The 25,181-nt window shown below is 39.2% G+C and overlaps 2 protein-coding genes across 2 annotated transcripts; both read right to left on the reverse strand.

Moving 5' to 3' along the window:
- Positions 1 to 1,067: 1,067 nt before the first annotated feature.
- Positions 1,068 to 12,488, reverse strand: supv3l1 (SUV3-like helicase). The gene is made up of 16 exons (XM_037755123.1): positions 12,206 to 12,488; positions 10,606 to 10,683; positions 9,112 to 9,219; positions 8,897 to 9,011; positions 8,566 to 8,734; positions 7,754 to 7,865; positions 7,044 to 7,121; positions 6,635 to 6,726; positions 6,332 to 6,512; positions 5,315 to 5,408; positions 4,988 to 5,107; positions 4,783 to 4,882; positions 4,567 to 4,647; positions 4,050 to 4,226; positions 2,709 to 2,857; positions 1,068 to 2,242 (listed from the first exon to the last, which is right to left on the reverse strand). The coding sequence occupies exons 1-16, from the start codon at positions 12,486 to 12,488 to the stop codon at positions 1,807 to 1,809; spliced, it is 2,373 nt and encodes a 790-aa protein (XP_037611051.1). The 3' UTR covers positions 1,068 to 1,806.
- Positions 12,489 to 13,756: 1,268 nt separating this feature from the next.
- Positions 13,757 to 23,877, reverse strand: vps26a (VPS26, retromer complex component A). The gene is made up of 9 exons (XM_037750573.1): positions 23,714 to 23,877; positions 21,569 to 21,718; positions 21,006 to 21,081; positions 20,398 to 20,554; positions 19,087 to 19,251; positions 18,851 to 18,957; positions 18,524 to 18,625; positions 18,250 to 18,359; positions 13,757 to 16,673 (listed from the first exon to the last, which is right to left on the reverse strand). Exons 1-9 carry the CDS (start codon positions 23,816 to 23,818, stop codon positions 16,557 to 16,559), a joined length of 1,089 nt encoding a protein of 362 aa, XP_037606501.1. The 5' UTR covers positions 23,819 to 23,877; the 3' UTR covers positions 13,757 to 16,556.
- Positions 23,878 to 25,181: the final 1,304 nt, after the last annotated feature.

Below are 25,181 nucleotides of genomic sequence, written 5' to 3' on the forward strand. Positions count from 1 at the left end.
CAGTGAATACAAATTGTTGCCATCAAATCAGAGATACAGGGTTCCACAATTAGTTAGACTGAAGCCCTCTTTTGTCGACCGGTCAATCCTAAAATGAAATATGGAGACTAATCATAGATCAAAAGTACGTTGAAGGGTCTTGAATATATTGTCTGCAATGATTGTAATGGTATGTTAAATGTAGGGCTGCACAATTAATCAAATATTTATCAAAATTGCAATATGGCCTAGTGCAATTTTCAAATCTCAGGATGATCCTTGTTTCCGGTCTTCAATTTTTTTGTCTTTGTTGATGTTGTAAATGGAGCGGCTGAGATCCAAGAAAAATTTCAGAATTGATCTGACTATAAAGTAATATCATCATCATAAAGTAACTTTATACTGTACAGGCAGGTATGTCTATCACATCCATGTTTCATAATTCCAACTTGTGACTGATGTCCGTCTTCATTGATGCGGTTCGTTAGGGTTTAGTATAAAGTCTGTCATGACTTGAGAGTGTTTCCTATAGTACACAAACTCATCAATACACTTCTAATTTAGTTCCAATCTTTACATTTGATTTCATCTCTTTGTTGCCTCTTGTGAAAGTCTTGATTGTATTGCCATTCATCAGTTAGTTTGTCATCATGTGTTTGTACAGGGTTCCCACTCATTTTCCAGGACTTTTTCAGTGATGAGCTAGCTGGAATGACAGACAGGGATCACGCCATACACTAGTATGTTCCTCTCTGTGGAAATCTGATTTAAAAGATGTGCAGTCTACGGCTATAACTCAGCTGAGATATCATCTCTTACGTGCTTAGAAATTATGACAAATTGTCTATAGAATAATGCAAACACACCAGAGGTAGACAGAATAAGCGAGCAAGCAGGTCAACTGAATCAAAGATGTTAACCAAATTAACATTATTCAACTGTTTTAAACGGGTGTTTTACCTTTTTCCATGTGTTTTCAAGGACTGGAAAATTGGTTTCCCAGGTTTTCCAGGTCACGTGGGAACCCTGTTTTGTATTTTGTTACTCCCCGGTGTGAGCTGCATAATACAACATAAACATGAAATCAAGACTGTTAAAACTAAGTACATTTTTAATTGACTAATGTCTTCACCCAACCAAGAATGATACATACTGATGCTGCTCTGAGGATTTACATTTGAGTATACTGAGCAAAATAAACACAGACTGATTCTAGACCTGCATAACACACACACAGTGCATGTTTCCTGGTCACAATGCTTTGACAACAGCAGTTACAGCACTGAGTGACTCTCCACTGAAACATTGTGGTAAACCATGTTACTTGTCAGTTAAGTTACTACTGCGGGCCCTTCAGGCAGGACGTCCCACAATAATCCACAACAATGGGTCTATTTCTTGTAAGCCAAATCCAAGTGAGGTCAGTAAAGTTCGTTGTTGGGCTAATTTGACAAATTAGTTTCCAAGGGGGTTCAGTGAGTTGTTTTATGCTCCCATTGAAATGGGTGAAAACAATGTGAGCTTTTAGCACAGTAAAAACAAGTAGATAACAAGAAAACCATTTAATGACCTAGTGTTCAGGTGTAAATCTCAGTCCAGATCAAATCACCATAATCAAACTCTGCTCTTGTGTTTGTTCAAACTACATTTTGGTGGTTTGATTTTCACGGCTCGAGTTAAAAGCTTTTTACGATCCCTCCGGGGCTGGAAACCGTGATTCATTTAAAACAAACCACCAGATATTATCCGAGGCTTGTATCAGTTACCCATCTCCATGGAAAACATCACTGACCACGTACAACGAGCAACACAATATTGTTTTCCTCTTCATTTCTTCTTCTTTTTTCTTTTCCCTGCGTTGTTGTTGCCATTGGGATGTTCTGTATCGAGTGCTCTCTGATTGGTGGATTCCTGCTTATGATCTTTAGACCACTCCCTCTGCAGCTGCCGCAGCAAATCAGGAGTCAACAGCCCGTCTCTCACCAGGCGACTGGCCAGAGAGCTGTCCATCATCTCTCCTGAGCCTCTTTGTCCTCTCTGACCTCTACTATTGGTCAAATAATTACCGCTGGCACTTCCACTATTCCCACTTGTCAGTCCACGCCTGCTGCCCTGCTGCGTCTGTAGTGGGTCCGTGACGGTTGGGTCGGTGGCTCTGATGAGACGGGTGATATTTCGGACGCCCTGTTGAATGATATCATCAAGTTCCCGCTGGTTTTCCCGAACGGAGGCTGTGTCTGGAAACATGTCCATGAAACGGTAGCTGCAGAGACAAAAATATGATGTTTTAATGTAAAGAAGAGGAAATATGATGATAATAATAAGTCTTGTTTCATCAGTCAAGGTCAAGTCAAATTCACTGCACCATGATGAGAACGTCAAACAACAACTTACCATAATAATCCCATTTACATGACAGGTAGAAGTTGGCGTAGGGTTGGGCGATATGACGGTATGTAATGTGCACCAGTAGAAACGTGTCCACCGGTAGAGATTTGGCAATACCGTTTCCACCATGGTAGCTATTCTCACGTGATTTCGCACTAAAACTATTCAAATGTGATGAAGTATGGTACAGTTATCTAAAACTGTTTCTTAATTGAATTTATAGAACAATTACAGTATTGTGATATATACCGTTACCGTGATATCAAATTACATATACAGTGATAAAAGATTTTGGCCATATCACCCACCCCTAAGTGGAAATATTAAAAACATAAGGTTACCTTAACCAGAGGTACAGATCCAACACATCGTGAACAGCTTCCAGGTGAACCAGGTCTTTAATGTTTTTGGGAGCAGACAGAGGCCAGTTGACATGACGACAGACCCAGTCAAATGTCAGGGGCTCGTCTCGACTGAACTGACGGGCAAACTGCAAAAGAAACAACAAGATTCAAATCAGTGCAACAAAGCTGTAAGTACAGGATGGTGTGCAAAGAAGCAAATGAAAGGAAATATGTTGAAACATCGTCTTGAGCAGTATCAGTAATATTAATCCAAATACAGGATCATAATTAAGAAAAAAATATAACACCAAAACTATGACCAATTATAACTGTATTAATACAGTAATGAAATATTTTGTGGCGCATTTACATCAATAACACAAAGGATATGAGTTCAGCTGCATTTGTCCCACTAGGGGAAATTAGGTGTACAGTCACGATAAGCCAAGCAGTCCACATGAAAACAAAACAAAACAATACAAAACAGACCGAACAAGAACTTCCCACCAGTTCAGAAGCAAGTGCAGAAGCAATGGGTCATAAAGTGCATAAACAACAGATGATAGGTGAGTGAATCTCTAGTAAAATGTTCATTTGATAGATTTCAGCAGACCAATGGCTACTGGAACAAAGGGACGCCTTAAACCTCTTTGTCCTTCCTGCAGGCACCCTGAAACACCGGCCTGATGGCGATAACTACAACCCTGAAGGGCATTGGCCTTCCTGAGAACCTGTTAGTGGTGTCAATAAACTGGGCCTGTCTTACCCCAATAATTTTACTTGCCACTCTGACAAAGCTCTTAAATCTGTTTTTGTTGGACAGGTTGAGGTTGCCATACAGGACAGACTCAATAAAACTTAGATAAAAAAGTGTCATCATGGCAGCACAATTGCTTCTTTACCACTCTATAAGCAAGAAAGAGTTTTCTTTGCACACATTAACAACACCAATATTAGAAGTTACAACTTGACCCTGCATCTGAAAGGTCACTTGTTAAGGACAGTAATTTAATCCTGGACCTAATCTCGTTTTATCAGTGTGATATAGCCATAAAGTGAGAGAGCAAAAGTAAAGTACGTTCTTTGGACCTTTTGATATCTTATTTTTTTACAACACTGAATCAGTTTCTGTTGTCTGATAAACAGAAACAAATGTCTGATTGATGATTACAGATCAAATGTTTTGTTTGATCTTTCACTACGTCACCCCCGTCTGACCCCAATAAACACAGACACTGCAGTTTATATTATATAGTTTTACTTTCCCCTCAGTGCTGCTACTGTTCATCAACCCAACCTTCCTGCCTTCTTCCCATGTTTACTCCTGCTCATCCTTACCTTTAGGAAGGAGGTGCATACAAAAGGTTGTTTTCTGTTGATGGGAGCAGTGCAGAAGACGTAGCGTGACCTCAGGTTGAGCGGGATATGCTGAATCATATCAGCCAGAAACTTGAAGTCGTCAATGTTGCAGACAAAATACATACCGTCCACCTGAGACAGGCTGACAAATATGTCCTGCGAGAGAGAGAGAGACGGAGGGAAAGAGGAGTCACAAAATGTATCAGAATGAGAAAATGAGGCTGTAAGCGATAAAACAGCGTTTTCTTGGCACTTATTAGCATTCTTACTGACAACGTACATCTCTTCATGAACAGCCCTGAGCCTTCAACCTCAAGGTGTACTTGACACTGAGTATAAAGCACTCATGGCCGTTATATTGTCCCACTTCTCCAACTCAACATAATAATAATTTCTCACACACTGTTGCTTTTTTAGATCACTGTTCATAACCAGTTAAAAGTTCCTCACAGTAACTTTAATGAAGGTAGGAGAATGAATAGATGGGTATACTCACAACAAGGTTTGACAGTGTAGCGTCAGGTAGATGATACGCAAACATCTCTATCTGCTCTGCTGTAGGATGGAGACCTGCAGTCTGAGACAGAGGAGGAGAGATAAACATCAGGAACATCATTTTTGCAGCATGTTCTACTGATGGGATACACAGTGAAGCTGGGTTTTTCAGGGTTTACCTAAGAATGTGTGTGTGTGTGTGTGTGTAAATGATCACCTCTATGGGCTCTACGGAGTGGCTGAGTATTTCCTTCAGAACAGGCAGATCATCTCTGTGCATGGTGGTAACTTCTCCCTCTTTAAACTTGGAGGAGAACCTGGGAGATATAACAGGTTTAACAAATGTACTTGACAGAAACTACAATTGCTTGTTGATATTGTGTCTTTTGAAGGGGGATAATATGGGTGAAAATGAGACTGACCTCCCTGCACGGCCAGATATCTGCAGAGCTTGTGATGTACTGATGGTCTCCATTTGTTTCTCCCCTTTCTCATTAACATTAGGCTTTACCAGACTGTTGAAGATGACACGTTTTATACTCCTGGAGAGAGAGAGAGGGGAAGAAAGGCAGAAAAATGGATAAACATGATTAGATTAGAGTCTTTTTAAAGCCCCGGTGTGTAGGATTAAATAACGTCTGACCTTAGCAGCTTCTAGTGGTGTATGTTGAATATGCGATGATGATATTTGTTGAAAGAAAAAGGGAAAATACTAATAATAGTTACACAGTGTGCATGATGATACTTACAGGTTAAGGCCCATGCCAATAGCATCTGTAGCCACCAGTATGTTGCAGGGGTCATCAGGGTCATTGAACTTCTTGGCCTGTGACAGCTTGGTGCCTGTAAATCACACAACAACCGAGCTTGGTCTCTGTCACACAGTCTGGGGCTTATTTACAGAAGTAAAAGCTCAAATAATGGTTGGTAAAATAAGTATGCACAACAGAAATTTTTACTTTTCTTTGCTTTTTATGATGTTTTTGGACAACGGTCAAGTTCAAGCTGAAGCCATTGAACTGACTTTTTCCACACATGACCACCTCTTACTTTTATAAACATGCAGACGCTTCATGGATGGAAACACAAATTCATAGAGGGGTAGAATTTTTTTTTTCATCCTCATCTTTGCAGCTAACCTTTAGTCTTCATATGGACTGAGGATCAGGTTGATATAATGGGCCTCATGCAGGAAACCAGACATGAACAAATTGTCTCTTATTTTTGTTCGTATGTACAATTTGTTCTTATTTTGTTAGAACACAATGATTTCTGGGATTCACCAATGTTTTCTTATTTTTGCTCTTGCAAAAGAAAATGTTATGTTCGAGAGCTCTCTTACTAAGATAAGAAAAAGACAGCTTTCACAGTCCATAATATGTTTGTCCAATGCAAGGATAAGTTAAATTTGAGGAACATAAAATGCATGGATATCATATAATCAATTTAGATTATTATATGTTTTAGAGTAGTTATAATGATTGGGTTATTCACTTTGTGGGCTAAATAAATACTATTGGCCCACTGATCCTAATTAAGACAATAAAAACCTTTGGATGATATTGCGTGGCTTACAAACTGCTCTTTGATGCTTCTCGATTACTTTGGTTAAGTTTATTTAACAGTAAAAAGTAACAGTAGTCATATAGTCTTATGTTTGTTTCAATGCATACGCTTTAAGAGAATGTTACTACATGAGGCCCAATGAGTCTTTTCTTTACACACAAACACACATCTATCTATACATCCTTCTAGGAACCACTCACTTGGGGGTAAACTCCCATAAATGACAGCACATTCAAGTCCTCTGATCTCAATCTGTCTGCTTATGGAGTAGATGTCATTTTTACTGAAGCAGACGATGCAATCTCCTGCACTCAAGTTGTCTAATGACTCCACAGCCTGATCCAAGATTGTGAATGGAGTTAAACGCTCGTAAGTGTTGACCTTAAGAGAGAGAGAGAGAGAGAGGAATGGAGAGTGGTTACCCAAACACAATGATTAATAAAACATTGAATAACATGAGTGACACTCTTCTCTTCCTGCTGCACTACATACTACAGCCTCACCTCCACCTCCTCTCCGGTGGTGTACATCAGCTCTCTGATAAAGTTTATGGCTGCAGGTTCCCCGCATACATGGATCTCCTCTGCACAGAGACCTACAGACAGACAAAGAAGATGTCAGCTCCTGAAAGTTAGAAACATCATCATTTAAAATAAATAACGACGAAAACCTGAAAAATTAATGTCCAAGAGATTCGGAAAAGTCTTTTATTGATTATCATGAATGTTACTATTGCAATTGCGAATATTAAGTATGAGCTTTATTAACTGAATGGTAAAAGAACGTTTTAGATGATGCTCGTTAGTTAAGTCTTAGACCAAATGAGTCACAGGATGAGATAGAGAGACATGAAGTGTAGGAGGTCTTGTGTGTGTGTGATTGACTGTATGTTTCTGAGTGTGTGTTACAAACCCAGCAGCGCTCTGGTCCAGGCCCAGCCTCTGGAAGGATCTCTCATCATTTGAACTTCATCGATTACAGCCACCTCATCTGAAGACAGACGTACAAATAAAACAAACCTGGGCTGAATATTCTAGGTGACACAAACACTCCTTGTTTATCAAAGAACACAAACAGAATCAGAGGCAGGAGGTGGCATGTCCAGACAACTACCTCACATCCTTTACAACAACAACCTTATTAATTCTAGGCACAGGAGCTCTTCCTCATCATCCAACTCTTCCATATTTTTTTCCAGCCATGGAGTTGTGTTGGGCCAAACTTATATGGAACTATTGAATCAAATAAATCAAATAAATGAAAATCGCGGGTCCAAATCAAAAACAAATTACATGCTACGAGTAATCCGCCGCAGTACTAGGTATGCCTGGCGTAAGCAAGAGAGGCCCGCGCCAGCCGGCACAGAACCCATCGGCGCACAGCTGCAGGAGTACAAATCAAGCATAAGTGTGCCAGTGACTTAAAATGTAGGAGCTAGTAGCTACCTGAAATATCATGAAAAACAAACAAATGAACAACTGGTTTTGCAAATCACAACTCAAACACTTTCCCCATACAAAGGCCAGATTCCTTTCATCTTATTTTTTTAGATTAAAAGAGATGAGACTCCACTTTTCAATCAATCAATTTGAAAAGGAAAAAAAAGTGTTGTGTTTACTCACAAGGTGTGGTGACACTGCACATTTCAATGGTACAGGCCACATGACCAGCTGCTCGACCATCCGGGTCCATGAAGGTCCTCTCCTCTCCAGTAACCAAGTCACATGGCACACCCTGCGAATACACACACGGGGCAATAATCAACAGCACGGTGAGGAAGAGTTAAAAGATCTTAAAAATGCACATAGAAATGGGGAATAGAAAAGACACAACAGACACAGTGAGATAAAGACATTTATCTTCCTCAGATTTTCCTTTTTCACATATGTAGTAGTAAATTGGTGTAAAAAGACTGATGTGTAAAATCACTAGGGTTTCGCTTTAGGGTGCTAAATGCACGATTGGGAGCATTTCTATTGCCTCCGCACGGCTCTCAACATGATGACGACTGAACTGGTGGCTCACAGCTAACGGTGCTAACAGTGAAAACAACGGCTACACTGCTGACAGAGCTAACAGTGTTAACCCAGGGGGAGGGGGGACAGGAGGGTGGTCAGTCAGGACAGCGTTATCAGCTGTAACCGCCATATGAGCGCAGTGCAGAGCGGCGGCCGTGAGCTAGTCATTGGGGCACGCTCACATGCACTTATATGCACTAGAAGCATGCGTGGCCAGCCCGGCTATGTCAACAAAGCACAGAGAAGCTCAGATTACAGCATACACAGAGGGAGAACGACTTTATTCTCTGCTCAGGTAGACATTACTCCTCTATATCTTTACATAGACAATACCTGTTTACTGCTATATCAATGCTCTGGATATTGTGTAGAGAACCTTTAAACAAAACAGATAACAGAAGAAGACAAATACGTACGGCATTGTTGGTCTTCTCAAAGATCTCGTGGGCCAGTAGTTTCAGGGGGCCACAGTAGACTCCAGACTTAGCAGCCAGGTAGCGCTGGATGGCTTGGTAGGTCTTACCACTGTTAGTGGGACCAGCATGGAAGATCACCTTCCTCTGGATGGCACGAGCCTCAGGGTACCTGATGAACACAAAGTAACATTGTACATGTTATAAAACATGAATGGAGATGGTGACTGAAACCTACAGCCAGTATAGTGGAAGTAAAACCACTGCTGGTACCAGACTGTTAACTTCAATATCAGATGTATAAACAGCACATACAGGCCTCTGTAATACGTACCAATTAGCAGGGACTCTGAGGTCTGAGATCTTTCTCAGGTCATCCATACAGTCCAGCATAGGAAAGATTTGCTTGGAATGACGCATAAAGTACGGGTAGATGTCATCAACATGACCTGCAGAACAACAGAGGTTAGAGTTAATTAAAGGTTGAAATTAATTAATATTATCTCTTGACACAACTTCCTCTTGAGGTTTAATTAAAAACCGACAAACCTGCTCCAGAGCAGATGTCACTGAGGATGATGTGCAGATCGGCGGGGAGTGATGTCACTTCCAGAACATGCTTCCTGAAGCTAATGAAGGCCTGGTGGAACAGACGAGCTGTACACACACAAAAAGACACATAAGGCTCACCATACAAAGCCTGTAGATTTCTGTCCGCATCATTTTGACATCAGCATCGAAAACTTCACAAGATCAAGACAGCTGCGGGTATCCAGCTGCCACAGCTGCTCTCCACAGACAGCAGGACCTCGGCCCCTGATGACGATTGGCTCAAATGTGTGACCAACATGTTTTATAGAAACTCTTCACTTTCTGTTTAATTGAAAATATTTGGAGCTTATTAGTCTTCATTTTTACTATGAAAGTGTATTGTTAAACCAGAGTAAAAGTGCTCTGGTTGATGACAACATTCATCAGGCCAAATAAGTGTCATACATTAATTTCATAACAACTACAACATGTGGGACATGAAGGTTCTTAAAATAACCTTAGTAGACACTGATGTTGAGCCCGGACAGTCTGATTATACCTGTATGGTATATAGTGCAATAACTGTACCTTCAGCTTTATTTAAAAAAAAAAAGGAAATGTGTGTCTCAACTTTTCCTTTTCTCTCTCCCCATGTATGTGAGGATAAATTGGCTATTAATTGATGTTTTGAATTTCTATATTACGCAATGTGAATACATGTTTTTACATTAAAATTATATGGTTAAGAATTTAGTAAATTGTCTGCATTTCTACAGAACTTTTATCCAAAGTGCTTTACAATTTGCCTCTAATTCAACCATTCACACGCCACACATATGACAACTAGAATTACCACCTCGTGGTTGTATACCTTCGCCAACCAGTCAAGTTGCAGTTTAAATCCATGTCTGTCCAAAATGTCATCACTTCATCATTTTATCCTATTAGACATTTGCCATTTGACCATTTGTGCTAGATCATGTAATAAAATTCCATCCAAGCGTTCCTGAGATAACGCTTTCACAAGAGTGAGATGGACGTGAGGTCACAGTGACCTTGACCTTTGACGACTGTCTATTTAGAGCGAGCACAAGCGCGAGCCCGACGCTGACTTTCGTTGACTTAACGGCCACAGGTGTCGCTGTTAACAAGCATTTCTGATTCTTACAAACAGTCCCTTTAAATGTGAATATTTTCTGGTTTCTTTTCTCCTCTACGACAGTAAACTGAATATCTTTGAGTTGTGGACAAAACAAGACATTTGAGGATGTCATCTTGGGCTTTGGGAAACACTGATCAAAATCTTTCACCATTTTCTGACATTTTATAGACCAAACAACTAATCCATTAATCGAGAAAATAATCAACAGATTAATCGACAATGAAAATAATCTGCAGCCCTAATGTGAATGTCATCAGATGACAGGAAGTAAACATGGACCCAATCTGTTGCCTAGCAACGCAAGTCTATATATTGACATCTGTAAACAAATATGTGAATGAATTTCTCACCATCCAGGCCATGGGATGCCGCCAGCTTCTGCATCTCCTTCTTCTTATAAAACCGGTTCACAACTTTCAGAAGTTCACCTGAATCAGAGAAACACACAGAACATTACTTTTATGTTTATGTCTACTACTACTACTACTACTACTACTTCTACTACTAGTGTACTACTACTTCTACTACTACTACTACTACTACTACTAGTGTACTACTACTTCTACTACTACTACTAGTTCTACTTCTACTACTACTACTAGTTCTACTACTACTACTACTACTACTACTACTACTACTACTACTACTAGTTCTACTACTACTACTACTACTTCTACTACTACTACTAGTTCTACTACTACTACTACTACTACTAGTGTACTACTACTTCTACTACTACTACCAGTTCTACTACTACTACTACTAGTAGTACTTCTACTACTACTACTACTACTACTACTAGTAGTAGTGTACTACCACTACTTCTGCTAGTAGTAGTACTTCTACTAGTACTAGTGTACTACTACTACTTCTAGTAGTAGTAGTACTTCTACTACTACTAATACTACTACTACTACTACTTCTACTAGTACTACTTCTACTACTTCTACTAGTACTACTACTAGTAGTGTACTACTACTACTTCTACTAGTAGTAGTACTTCTACTACTACTAGTACTAGTGTACTAATACTACTACTACTTCTACTACTAGTAGTAGTAGTACTTCTACTACTACTAGTGTACTACTACTACTTCTACTTCTAGTAGTAGTAGTACTTCTAATACTACTACTACTACTACTTCTACTAGTACTACTACTACTACTACTACTTCTACTAGTAGTAGTACTTCTACTACTTCTACTACTACTAGTGTACTAATACTACTACTACTTCTACTAGTAGTAGTACTTCTACTACTACTAATACTACTACTACTTCTACTAGTACTACTACTAGTAGTGTACTACTACTACTACTTCTACTACTACTAGTACTAGTGTACTACTACTACTACTAGTGTACTACTACTACTTCTACTTCTAGTAGTACTTCTACTACTACTACTAATACTACTACTACTACTACTACTTCTACTAGTACTACTACTAGTAGTGTACTACTACTACTACTTCTACTAGTAGTAGTACTTCTACTACTTCTACTACTACTAGTACTAGTGTACTAATACTACTACTACTTCTACTTCTACTACTAGTAGTAGTAGTACTTCTACTACTACTACTAATACTACTACTAGTTCCACTACTACTACTACTAGTACTTCTACTAGTACTACTTCTACTACTACTACTTCTACTAGTAGTAGTACTTCTACTACTACTAGTGTACTAATACTACTTCTACTACTACTACTACTACTAGTACTACTTCTACTACTACTACTACTAGTAGTAGTGTAGTACTTCTACTACTACTAGTACTAGTGTACTAGTACTACTTCTACTACTAGTTCTACTATTACAACTACTTGAGTCATATCAGGTAGCCTTGCCAACAGAAGAAAAGCATAAACAGCTTAATGATCACCTGGTAGTGTGAAGTTGTGCACACACCTCCAGCTCACTTACACAAGTAGCTCTACTCACTTTTATCCAGTGGTTGTGTGAGCTCCAGTCCCACTCCTCCATCTGCAGAGGAGTCTGTCCTCAGAGACACGGGGACAAACAGAGACGTGTCCGGGGGTTTAGGAGAAGAGCTGTTAGAGGATGAGACATTCCTGCTGGACACCACTGAACCAGCCGGATGTTGTCTGTGTAACAAACCAGAGCCAGAGGACGCATGACAGCTGCCCGCGGTGAGGCGAGCAGTCCGGCTGCTCATGTGGCGCTGAAGCCGAGAAAACAGGTACACACACCTGTTTACTGACATCTCTACAGGTAGACTAAACCCACCTTCTGTGAGCTGCGTACAGTATGTCTGCTAGTGTCGCTGCATGCTGCTCAGCAGGTCTAAACATGTGAGTTACACACCACTAACTCCACCAGAGGAGGTCAGCACCAGACTCTTCCTGGGTAACAACACGTTGGGAAGGACCAGTGGTTATATAGCTGCCCTCAAATGTGCCTGTGTTAATATTGGGCATAAAAGTATTTGTATTCAAGACGTAATAACAGCAACTCGCTTAAAATGAGCCAATATTTATTAAATAAATTAACATGAGTGAAAATTGATTTTTTATTTAAACATTGTGCAGCAAAAAAAGCACATTATAAACAGGCAAATGAAGGGCACCTCTATAGCTGAACCCGAAGATCGTATATGCAACTTAGAGGATTGCCTCTTAAAAAAAAAAGATTGCCTGCTTTGAGTAAAACCACATTTGAAGGTTTCCAAAGCCAAGAACTCATTTGAGTTAACTCTTCACAAAGGACTTTCTATTTGTTGTTTCCAAAAATTGTACAGGATGCAGACTTTTAGGCCTATTTATGTTTGGTAAATTAGCCTAGGCTCTAACATACAGATTTAAATGTAAAAGGGGCGATATATATATATATATTCTTATATATTTAAAGAATTAAAAGAATTAAAGAATATTTATTTCTTATATATATATATATATATATATAGTAGTCACATTATATATATGTATATATATATACATATATATATAGTAGTCACATTATATATATATATATATACAGTATATAATGTTGATATATATATATATATTATGTTGATATATATATATATCATTATATATTATATATATCAACATTATATATATATAATGTTGATATATATATATATATATACACATATATATCTATATCTATATATAGATACAGGTATATATAGATATATATAATGTTAATGTATATTTAAAGAAGGATGTCCAAGTCTTAAAGAAATCACCCCTTTTACATTTAAATCTGTATGTTGGAGCCTGGGCTAATTTACCAAACATAAATAGGCCTACAAGTCTGCATCCTGTACAATGACGGGGACAAACAGAGAGGTGATATATATAATATTATATTATATAATATAATATATATAATATTGTACTAGGTACTAAAGGGTCTGATAGATAAATTACTTCTTCGTACAAAACATGATGAGATGTATTGTTAACAATAAAGAACTGAAATCGTATGACTATATGTTGTTTTAAAGAAAGAGTGTTGTTTCAAAAGGTATTCTGTATAAATTTGCTTTATTCACGATTCATTTGGGCTATATATTTGGGTTTGGTGTATATACACATATTATCATACACACACACACACACACACACGCACGCACATGTCGATGGCATGATTGGACATTGTGTAAAGATTAACATGCAGTAGATAAGACAGGGCAGAGAGTTTTGGCATTTAAGTGTTTCTTCGTTACCATTGAAGGTATTTAAAGTTCACCAAACAAACCGCACCTGTACAGCATTTAGAGACAGAAAACGTGTGACAGGCAGAAAGAAAGCGTCACCTGCAAATAAATTACACCGTTCCCAAACAAAAGAAAACGGTAGATGTGGGTGTTCAGAGGTTTATGCAATGTAACATATAACAGCATGACTTGCACATGAAAGAGACAAAAAAGCAACTAAATATTGTACTTCTTAGCCAGTCCAATTAAAACAGGTAGTGATGTATAAATGACAGTATATTTTCCATTATAGACACAGGAGATCTCTGAGGTGACGTTTGTCCTTGAGTGATGTTTAGTTTCAGCTTCCTTTGAAACAAAGTTACGCATCAGAGGGGAAAGTGCAAAATTGTCCACAGATCAGAGCTTAAGGGCAAATTCAGGACCGGTAACATCACCAAACTGTGAGTGTGAGTGTCTTTAAAGCAGGACCTGAACTGCCAGTCTGAACGTCACAGTGGAATATTGTTGGATTTTACAGTATATTGATGCAGCATCCCTTCGTGTGCTTTCAATAGCAGACATGAGACACTTTTTTAAATATTAGTATTCTACTTATACCAAACCCAACAGGCTCAGAAAATGCTACAACCTGTGAAGAGAAAGTGAAACTGACAGTGAATCTGCTGATCGTTGCTAGCATTGTTTCATTTTCTCTATTGAATCATTGAAAAGGTAAATAGAAACCGCCTCTCATGTGGTAATGACAGGACATCCATTTTCAGGTACAAGTAGCCGGACAACTTTATCCTTTTTTTAAGGTTTGAATATAAGATATTGAAGAAAATATATGTTTTACATCGACTGACGTGAGAGTCTGCTGACACCAGGTTCAGTTCACCTAAATTACAAATAAACATATTTTATATATAAACATATTTTATATTTAGCCATACAGATTTAATTAATATGTCCAAGTTTTGAAATCTCTCTCCACAACTCTTCCTCCACCCAATGGAATTTAATCTGCGGTGCTCAAAGCATCTGCCTTTGGGAAAAAAAGCTTTTTTTTATATTCTTCTCGATTAGTCATAAATAAACAGCACTTATAAAGGTTAAACAAAAACGCTTTGTGCCAGAGAAATATCTCGACTTAACAAAACCCTGGTAGCGAATCTCTTTATCAGTTTGGAGGCGATCCTGTAGGGACCAGACGGACCTCATCAGTGAAAATTGCATCAATTATTCATCTTAACAAGAGACTGAAATGTTGTATTAAGCTCAAGAATCTTTAACAAGCAGTGAATTTGAATGTATGAAACTGCAACGATGAATTGATTAATCGATTTGTAGATCGACTGAAAACTTATTGGCAACTTTTTTGATGGTCGATTAATTGTTTCTCTGGTTCTAGCTTATTCAATGTGAGCATTTGTTGCATCTCTCTATTGTTTAATTGTAAATAGAATATTTTTGGACTGCTGGTCAGACAAAATAAGACATTTGCAGAGGTCACCTTGGGCACTGGGAAAGTGTGATAGACCCATTTCACTTCTTACAGATTAAACGATTAATCGAGAATGTGCAGATTAACAGTTAATGAAATGGATCATTAGTTGCAGCTCTAAATGATTTATATATTAATCAAATTATTTGATGAAATAAATGATATTGAAACGATGTCCATCTTGAATCAAACACATTTCTTGTATGGAATGAAATGTGGACTGAAACTGGAAACATGTAAGAGTGGAAAATGTTTTCATTTTCACAAAACAGACACATTTGAAGATGAGAATAGAAGATTAAATTAATGTTAAGATGGACATTTGTTGAACTGAACCGACATTTGCATGGAAGAAGCAGCCTGTGGACTGTTGCAACATATTTAACAACAACTTGATTTCCCAGCTAGATAGCGGCGTCATCACAGCTTAAACTCATGTATAGTGAATAAACACAGCGTATGTTGACTCATAGCTTTGCCTCACACGTCCTTCGTTCAGGCTGATCCCCTCATGTAAATCACTGGCTAGCCCATCCCAACTGTAGACATTTTGTAGGGGGGGGTGTGGGAGAGAGGATGCCAGAGAAAGTCCAGGATAAGTGCTGTCCAAATATGCAGACAAAAGAAGCTCCTGGCGCAGAAGAAAGAGATGAATGGTGTGGTGATCGTCTGTAGCCTTCTCCTCTTTTCCGTCTTTGCTCCTATTTTATTACGCATTCAGCAAACTGAGACTGTATGGCTTCACTTGTGTGTGCTTGTGTGTGTGTTTTCACTGTGAGACGCCCAGATCAAATAGGCTGCCTCACTGCTCCTTACTTGGGTCGGTTTGATTTGCACTCTTGCCTTTTAGCTTTCAGCCTTCTTGGATTGTAATGCTTGTGCGTTTGTATGCGAGTGTGTTTCAGTCCCGGGGGGGTGGGGGTTGGGGGGGAGAGTGAAGGTGGTCGGACAGCTCCCGTCTGAAGCTGCGGGGTGGTGATGGGGATGTCTGAAGGTATGTTATGTGTACTCATGTATACATTTCTCAGTCCAGGGAGATGGTGGGGCAGCCCTCGCACCTCTGGCTGTTCAGCAGTGAAGAGTTGGTGTGTGTCTGTGTGTATTTTCAGTTCATAGCTTCGCAATCACATCTCCGGCTGCTCTGCAGTAACTGGCTGGGTTCGGGGCTCGGGCGACTCGTAGCGCTGATGGAAGTTTCTTTTCCTTATCTTCTCCGGAGCTTTTCGCCACAAAACAATCTCCTAAACACAGAGGCAGAAGAATGAATGAATTAAAACATGCAGTAATCCCAAAAAAAAATATCTAGTCGCAGTGTTTACATTTAGTGTTTCTCACCAAAGCTCATTGCATCTAATGCCAAGCACACATTACGCAAGAATCAAGCTGATTTTGGACCTGGCAAATGCAAACGGGAAGTATAAAGAAAGTAGTAGGATGGACCTCAGAAATGGAAGACCAACTTGTTGATTTGTGGCAACAACAGAAGTGTTTATTTAACGTGTCTCCATGGCTTTATTCTTTTTCGTTATTCTTCACACACTATAGGAACAAAATTGTTAAATTTAACATAACATGTGGTTATGTGTGGGTCTCTCCCATTTTCAACATCTGTTAAGGTTTGAAAAATCTTTTAGTGTGGGCCAGCCTTAACAAATGTGTTACATGCATTTCCTTCCATATAAAACATCTGCAGAGACGATATTTTAAATATTTTAAATCCTGCATTGTTAACATCCATGTTTGTTTGGTAGCGGTGGTCTTCTTCTTTTCTTTTCTTGGCCGTTGCTACACTTCTTGGGGAGTGACCGCCACCAACTGTTGGTCAGCACGAAACCAACGACAGGCTGTTAATCGTGTCGTCAGTGTGCTAGCGAGTTTGGGTCTACGTGCTCTTGCAAGATACCAAAAAAGGGGACCCACTTGCAAAAACATTAGCGCTACTAGTGGTCAAAAACTCCACAAGATACCTTTAAAGCATGATTGTTCATCATCTATGTAATCGGCTTGATATAGACAGACAAGTTTGTAGGAAAGACAAGGATATTAATGTTACAAATGATAAAATATACAAAGTAGTCAGGGAGACAATGTACACCTGTGTAGGTCAGATCAAATCTATGCAAATCTAATTTCACAAACGCTTCCTGCTGGCTTATAAAATACAGCCCATCTCCATGAGCGATGTGATCTATGCATGCAGAGCATCCTCTCTCGCTGAAATCGACAGCTTTAATGGAAACTTTACAGCAGACAGACACAACTTGGATAATGCTCATTTTTTTCATGTGTCTCAGTGTGCTCCAGGGTGAAAGTAGATTGAAGTTCTTGTTCATCATATCAGCTAATTATTTATTTAAATGGTGTAAGTGCCACAGATTAATTTTGTGAATGTTGGCAAAACTTGCAAAATCATAACAATTTGTTTTGTTTTAAATTAGAAGAAAAATTACAACTAAATTCAACTACAACAGTTGAACAGTTTATAAGCACTGCGTGTGTGTTCAGGAAGTACAGATGTGCACACACACACACCGTTATGCCAGCAGAGTTACAGAAGATGCATAACTTGTTTGACCTGCTGTCCGTGTTATTGCAATAAAAACTGAACATCATGAAACTCTCATTTTACTTGGGAGATTTTGGCATGCAAACGACTGCCTGCCAAAAAAACCACAGCACTCGATATCAGACAGTCAAATGCAGAAGAAGTTGATGCTTGCGAGCATCAGGCCTACTTTCACCCCTGAATGTGCTGCAGAAACAGTAACATCATCTCACTGATGTAGAATACTATTGCTGTGCGTGCAAGTGTGTTACCTGTTGTTTAAAGTATCTTCTGTCCTCTTCATCCACCAGCACCAGATTAAGGAAGTAGCGTACGGAGAACTTCTTGTTGACATCCCTCATGGTGGGTGTCAGGTCATACCCTGTAAGGGAACAGAAGAGGTGGTATGCTGTCGCTCAATCTTTAAAGTACAAATATGATATTTAAATGTTTTAATAAGAGGGAAACTGACACCATGGTGATATGATATGACTGACATTGTCTACTATATTCTTTGAGACTACAAGAGAAGCGAAGATAACGTACCTGCCAGGAACAGTCTGATGGGGATTGATTCTCCTTTAACTGGAGCTCCATCCATGATTTCATACTTTGCAACCGTCTCGGTCTCTGTGGTAGTACTGGGACCTAAAAAGGAGGACGAAAACGTACGTTAAGTGATAGAATACAATAAAGTGGAGCAGAAGTGACAGAAGAGAAAACCAACTACAACATTTCACAGGTAGAGAAACCTCAAAAGGCGATGAACCACTAACATTAGCACACAGTCATGCTGCTGGTCCTTTCACACGTACCCTCCATGTGTCAGATCTGTGTTAGTTTCCTTTTACACGTGGCCACCTGGATTCTTACCTATGCCTGTTATCTCCTTCTTGATGAGCTGTAGCTCCATGTGTTGGATCTTGATCCTGACCAGCAGGAAGTAGATCTTCCCAACAATCACGTCCTTAAGGTGGTATCTAGCAAAGAGACACATCAAGAGAAGCTGCTCACACTGACTTAAGGCCAGGTCTTATTTGGATATGGGGTTTGCTGAGGAAGAAATAAAGACTTCAAGTCAAGACAAGTTAAAGCTGTATTGGTCTTACTTGGATTTATTGTATTCAAACTCGATGTGCAGGCAGTCTTCTATGCCGACCTCCATCTTGATCGAGTTGTTGACGTCTGGGTAGGTGGCTAACTGGTGGACAATCAGCTCGTATTCCTTCACTAAGTCAGACAGACGACGAACTATTGTCACCCTGAGGAAATACCTGTGACAAGAACACAGACAACGCAACCTTTAAGAGTCAGACCGAAACAATGCTGAACATCTAAAGAGACTAAAGATATTCCACTGCATCAATCTGTGACAACCATATCCACTTTGCAGGAGAAATGAAATTGAATGGGGGAGCCTTTTCATTCTCCTGCCCATGAATTAGTCCTGGGCAATATGACGATATATATATATAAAACAATATAAAAATGTCTATTTTTCGCGATATAGGCTAGGCCTTTATTTATCTCTTTTTTCTTTTCTCTTAATTTCACTTAAAACTGTGCTGTTCATTTTGCACTCAAGTTCTTAAAATGAGAAAATACTTAATTTGTCAATTATTTAATTCACACAGGAGTATACAAAAATGGGCTTTACCATATGGTTATTCCATATAGACTATTTATTTACTGATTTACCAGAAAATATGCTATATTGGGATATATGCCGTATATATATATCGCTATCGAGATATGAAATGACCTATATTGTGACAGAAGATTTTGGCCAGATCACCCAGCCCTGGTCTAAATGTGTTTTCATCATATTTTAACTATTCAATGCAATTTTCATGTACTGTTGTCAGATTTGGGCTATTTCTGAGATACATTATTAAAGCTGCAACTAAAAACTACTTTAATTATCCATTAGTTAACTAAATTTTGATTGACTGATCATAAAAGATATAAAACGACGTTTTCAGAAGTTAAAATCACATCTTACAGTCGGTCACGCTGTTTGACAAACACTCAAAAAAACAAAAGAGAAAATCGTATAGTGGTTATATTTGTGAACCTGTAGCCAGCAAAATGTTTGTTGATAACAAAAACGATTGATCAATAATTCAATATACTTCCAGTAAATAAACAAACAGATAATTAATAATTTCAGTACTACTGATATCAATATCAATACCAGCAATATATGTATTATTACCTGTAGAGAATTTGTCTTACTGTCTGAGATGAACTAGAGAAAAGCTCCTGCAGACTGTTTACTGCCAGAAGATTAAACATGGATACCCATCAACAACATCAGTGGGACTGAAACACATGATGTGTCATAAATACACCCCGTGTGATTAATGTGATAACAGAACCTGCGGTTTGTCTTAATATGTCAAACTGTGTAATAAATATACCTTAGCCGGACATTGGCTCCAGTATAGGACTCATAGGGCTTCTCCACCTGCATGAACTCAAAGTCGTAGCTCCTGTTCTGGGTGAGTTCTCCGGGTAGAGCCAACTCTTTCACCAGATCCACAAACTCATGGGTGTTGCTCTTATCAGAGAACAGCTCTGAAACACAGCAGAGTGGTTTTAGAGTCATGGCGTATAATTCAACAAACTACAGAACGTTTTATACATTAGTTCAGTTTAGATTTCACACTCTTTCAAGACACTGCTCTCGTCACTCTCCTGCAAATACAGCTGGAGGAGGGTTTAGCTCCACTATGACAGGCTGCACATGACCACCGCATGCTTTGTTAAACCTTTTAGCCACATGAGAAAGCCAACAGCCTACTGACAAGCAGTTTTCTAGCTATGCACTCAAGTAGCAGTTCAAATATTTCATGGAGCTTGTTGGTAATTTAGAAGTGTTAAACAGAAAGTCTCCATCAGCACCATCCTACTAACATCATAATCATATATAACAATTAACTCTCCATACACTGTACACCCTCTTGCAAAAGACAGGAACCTAGAGAGATAATAGAGTTAGAAATGCACCACTTCAAATCACGCTCACCTATCTGTCCAACAAACTCGATGCGGATGCCCTGATGCTCCAGTCGCTTTCCTCCCTGCTTCACATTTAGATTCACCTGGAGATGAAATAATTGATGAGATCAAAGTATCATATGAACCAAAAGGCGTGTTTCGCAACGATAAATATAAATATAAATATATGTGACTTTGACAGAGAAAAAATTGAAAATATCCTCTCTTTACAAAGCACAAAAATAGATCTGACAAGAGCTATCCCTTGTTATTACATTTATATTGGATGCTCATATATTACTTAATAAAGCTGATGCATTTGTGGATCTTAAACATAGATGCTTCACTTCCTCCTGAAGTCAGAGCAAGACGTTCACACACATAAAAGCTTAATTTCCCACTTGGTTCAGTTAAAGAGAGGATCCCAGAATAGACCGGGGTATGGCCGAGCAGTCCATTATCTGCTGACTGAGTACTGTTAACTAAAAAATTAAATGAATGCAAATTTAAATCATGCTTTGTGTAGGACCACCTCACTGAACCTTGTGGAGCTCTGCATCACACTTTATGAATAATGTAAACTCAGTTTACCTTGCCAGACACAGACTCTCCGTCGTAGAACAGGTAGTGTTTCTCCACTTTCCCATCTTCTGTCTTCAACTCGGCCGTCTTTCTGTTCTCTGCATCGTTCAGCAGTACGTCGATCTCACATACCGGCCCAAACAAACCTCCTAGGAAACTCTGAAACCACAAAGCACAGCATACAACAGACAGTGTAAGAAACAATCAGACTATTTAAGAAAAGCAAAAGTTGACTAGTTGGTGGTTTGTCAGAATGATACGCCGTCTAAGCCTTTATTCAGAGTAAATACGCTCTTTTCACAGCAGCTGTTTTTACATGGGATTGCAGGGTAAATACTGGTGTAATTAATAACATTAATTATGGCCCTGATCCATTTAGGTGGGCCAGGACCCTGGTAATGTGCTTCCTGTCTCACTGGAATGGCTGTGAAGCTAAATAGCACGAGACCATAATCCATGTAATTTATCAATTGCACCTGTGTTTACCCTGCAATTACATGTCAACATGGCTGCTGGGAAAAGGGCTATTAGGAGGTACTGTGGACGGAGGAAAAGGTTCCTTGCTATATTAATAATGAAACTGCATGAACTGCACTTTTTTATTATTATGTTTTATTTTTTTTGCAGACATGCCAAAGGTCATCATATCAAATGCAGAACATTACTGAGTGTCCATGACAGGAAATATAAACATAGAAAGAGGACCCCTCACCCCATGTTGGTCTTGGTCACACAAAAGAAAAAGAAAAAAATAATAATAATAATAATAAAATAATTTTAAAAAGTAAATAAATAGAAAATAAAATAAAATAAAAGAGAGAACAAATTATATCAAATTTAAATAATAGATTTAGCTTTAAAAGAAAGAAAAAAAAGGAAATTAAATTAAGTGTGACGTTAAATAAGAGTAAAATAGTAAAGACAATATATTGTTTTTTGTAGAAGGATTTGACTTTTTCAATTGTAAGCAATGTAAGTCTTCCTGTATCCAGCTGTTATGTGTTAGAGAGGACGCAGAACTGCACATCAGCAGAGGGACAATTGACGTCTTTTTTTTTTTATCTTTAAAGTTAATCTTTCTGGAAATGCTGATAACTGACTGCTTCACAAAACAACGCCTAAACAACAAACAAAAAAAAAAACAAATTCAGAGCCAAGACTGGCAAAACTATGATGATCACTATGATATGTGGTTATCTTGATTGAAGAGACTGAAACACATCAGTCAGCCTGACATTGTAGGTTATTGTGATAACACTGCATTCTCTTTTACAGGCACTTTAAAACTACCACAGACATACAGGTATATTAGAGTTTGTACATCTCTAAGGACTCTGATGACACACAATGACATTTGCAATAATCATAGACACCACAGAAGCTGCCAGCTAGTGTGTGTGTGCACATGAATAGGACTGATGGGTGTGTGTGTGTGTGTGCTCTGGACACAATCACAGTCTGAAGTTGAAGCCACAGCTACTCCCCTATCTGTTATTTCCACACCAACTCAATCACTTATCACTGAGCTGCACAACCACATTACTCTCCTCTGAGCTGGCACAAAGTCACACAAACACACACATGCTTCAGCATGCAGCAAAATCTGGAGGAATCAGCCCAATCATCAAGATGCCAGTCACTGTCTCTGGAAACACCAGTGGGATGCTTTTAAATCATCATAAAAGGATGCATTATATCTCTTAAAAAGGGATGCATTGATGATATATAGGAGGATCTGTTAGAAACCAACCTAAATCAACCTTATGAGGAGCAAACAACAGTATAAAGGCAGCAACAGTGCATCAGTCAGTGGGTGTGAACCATGGATGTCAACTTGTATTTAACCAATTTAACACATTTTTTCCAACTAGCTTTTGCTTTTAAACATTAAAACATAATTTAAAGAGTTGTTGCTGTAATTCAAAATGCATATTATGTGTCATAAGGTTAATTTACACCCGATACTAGAGACAGCAGAGAGGCGGCCTGATGCTAACTCGACCAACACCAGACAGCTTTACTCTCCTGCTACATGTTAAAACAGCTGCTGTCTGAGTAAACACATGTGGATTCGTGTAAATGCTGGTGTTTTTAATGAATTAACAGCCTCAGTTTGTTTCCAGTGTGCTCTGAACAGCTGGTATTAACACTCACCATCTCGGCCGTGTAGACAGTAGAGCTAACAGCTAGCCTCGCTCCGTGCAGCCAGTCAGTCTGAACCAGGAGGTAGTAGAGGAGAGCGTCATGTGACCAGGTCATGTGTCACTGTGTGTGTGTGTGTGTGTGTGTGTGCAGTCACAGGTTCAACACACAACAGGCACACTAATACTACACACACTATGTTATTAAGAACAAGTATGAAGTGAGTTTTTAATTGCAAATTGCTGGTTGATCCAGAAACAACTCCAGGATTCTTAATTATTTTGTTCCTGTCATTATTTCATATTATGATAATAGACACCTTAATTAGAGCCTGATAGCAATATTTGAGGGGGGGAAATTATGTATTGTCTGATATTCCCTTTTTTTTTTTTTTTTTTTTTTTTACATAAACACATAACAAACATTTTTGATAGGATCCCTTCAATTTGATTAACACATTTTTTTTGACTGAAATATGTAGGGGAGAGCGGGGTGAGTTGAGCAAGTTTTTACTTGAGGCGTCTTTAAAGCACAGCGCACAGCATATGCGCACTGTTCAGACAAGACTCCAACACAAACTACACGGAAGCACCAAAACCACATAGTTATATCTAGTGAAGCCCGTCTGTTAAACAGTGTTGGCCGCGGTCGGAAGACGCGGGGGAGCCCTTAGCTTTGGAGTCTCTGCTGTACTCTGCTCCTCTGCTCCTCTGCCTGCCTGCCTTCACTCAGCTCGCTCGACTTCACGTGCATGCGCGCACACTCCACACTGCAGAAGAGTTAGTTTAGCTCTGAGAATATCTAGTAAATGTACAGTGGACGTTTGTGCAGAAATAACTGCTGCAGCTCCTCCAGACCAACAGAGGTTTCCCGTGTCTTGTGAAGTGACGGGGCTCCACAGAGAGAAACGTTATCGTCTCTGACTGGGTGCCGGTGTCTTCCCTGTTTCCTCCGGCCGCGGTCGGGAGGCTGAAGCAGGAAAAGCGTACACTAGGATCAGCATTGATTCATGGAGAGACCTTCGTCTGGTCAGCTAACATTACTGCCAAGCAGCTGAAATATAGAATGATATTGTGCTTTTAGCTGACGTGTTTCACCTCACTGTTTTGAGCGATGCTCGTTCATGTCTATTAAGAGCGAGCAAGCGCGAGCCCGACGCTGACTTTCGTTGACTTAACGGCCACAGGTGTCGCTGTTAACAAGCAATTCTGATTCTTACAAACAGTCCCTTTAAAGTGAGGGAATGACAGTAATGTCTCCAACCAAAACATGCACATATATATCAGGATGTGCTGCGTCCTTGGGAATAATCCATTTGGATCTAAAACAGTTTTCAATATGACTTTCCAAAGAAAGTAGTCTCTTGGCTCAACTTGCCTCGGTGAGGGGTAAGTTGATCCTCGGGAGAGGATAAGTTGAGCCATATGCGGTACGCCTGGTCTATCAATCATACCTGTCTATCACTGAGGTGAGGTTATCA

This window comes from Sebastes umbrosus, chromosome 2 (genome assembly GCF_015220745.1).
Source record: "Sebastes umbrosus isolate fSebUmb1 chromosome 2, fSebUmb1.pri, whole genome shotgun sequence".
Taxonomy (NCBI): Eukaryota; Metazoa; Chordata; class Actinopteri; order Perciformes; family Sebastidae; genus Sebastes; species Sebastes umbrosus.

Bases quoted from the DNA above. Each gene is read 5' to 3' on its own strand.
- supv3l1 (XM_037755123.1), bottom strand. From the start codon at position 12,488: ATGTCAGTAAACAGGTGTGTGTACCTGTTTTCTCGGCTTCAGCGCCAC. The intron at 7,866-8,565 runs GTACGTATTTGT...GTGTATTCGCAG, and splicing joins TTGAGAAGACCAACAATGCC to GGTGTGCCATGTGACTTGGT. The intron at 6,513-6,634 runs GTGAGGCTGTAG...CTCTCTCTTAAG, and splicing joins CCACCGGAGAGGAGGTGGAG to GTCAACACTTACGAGCGTTT.
- vps26a (XM_037750573.1), bottom strand. From the start codon at position 23,818: ATGACCTGGTCACATGACGCTCTCCTCTACTACCTCCTGGTTCAGACT. The intron at 21,082-21,568 runs GTAAACTGAGTT...TTTCATCTCCAG, and splicing joins GAGAGTCTGTGTCTGGCAAG to GTGAATCTAAATGTGAAGCA. The intron at 16,674-18,249 runs GTAACACACTTG...CTCTGTGTTTAG, and splicing joins GAAGATACTTTAAACAACAG to GAGATTGTTTTGTGGCGAAA.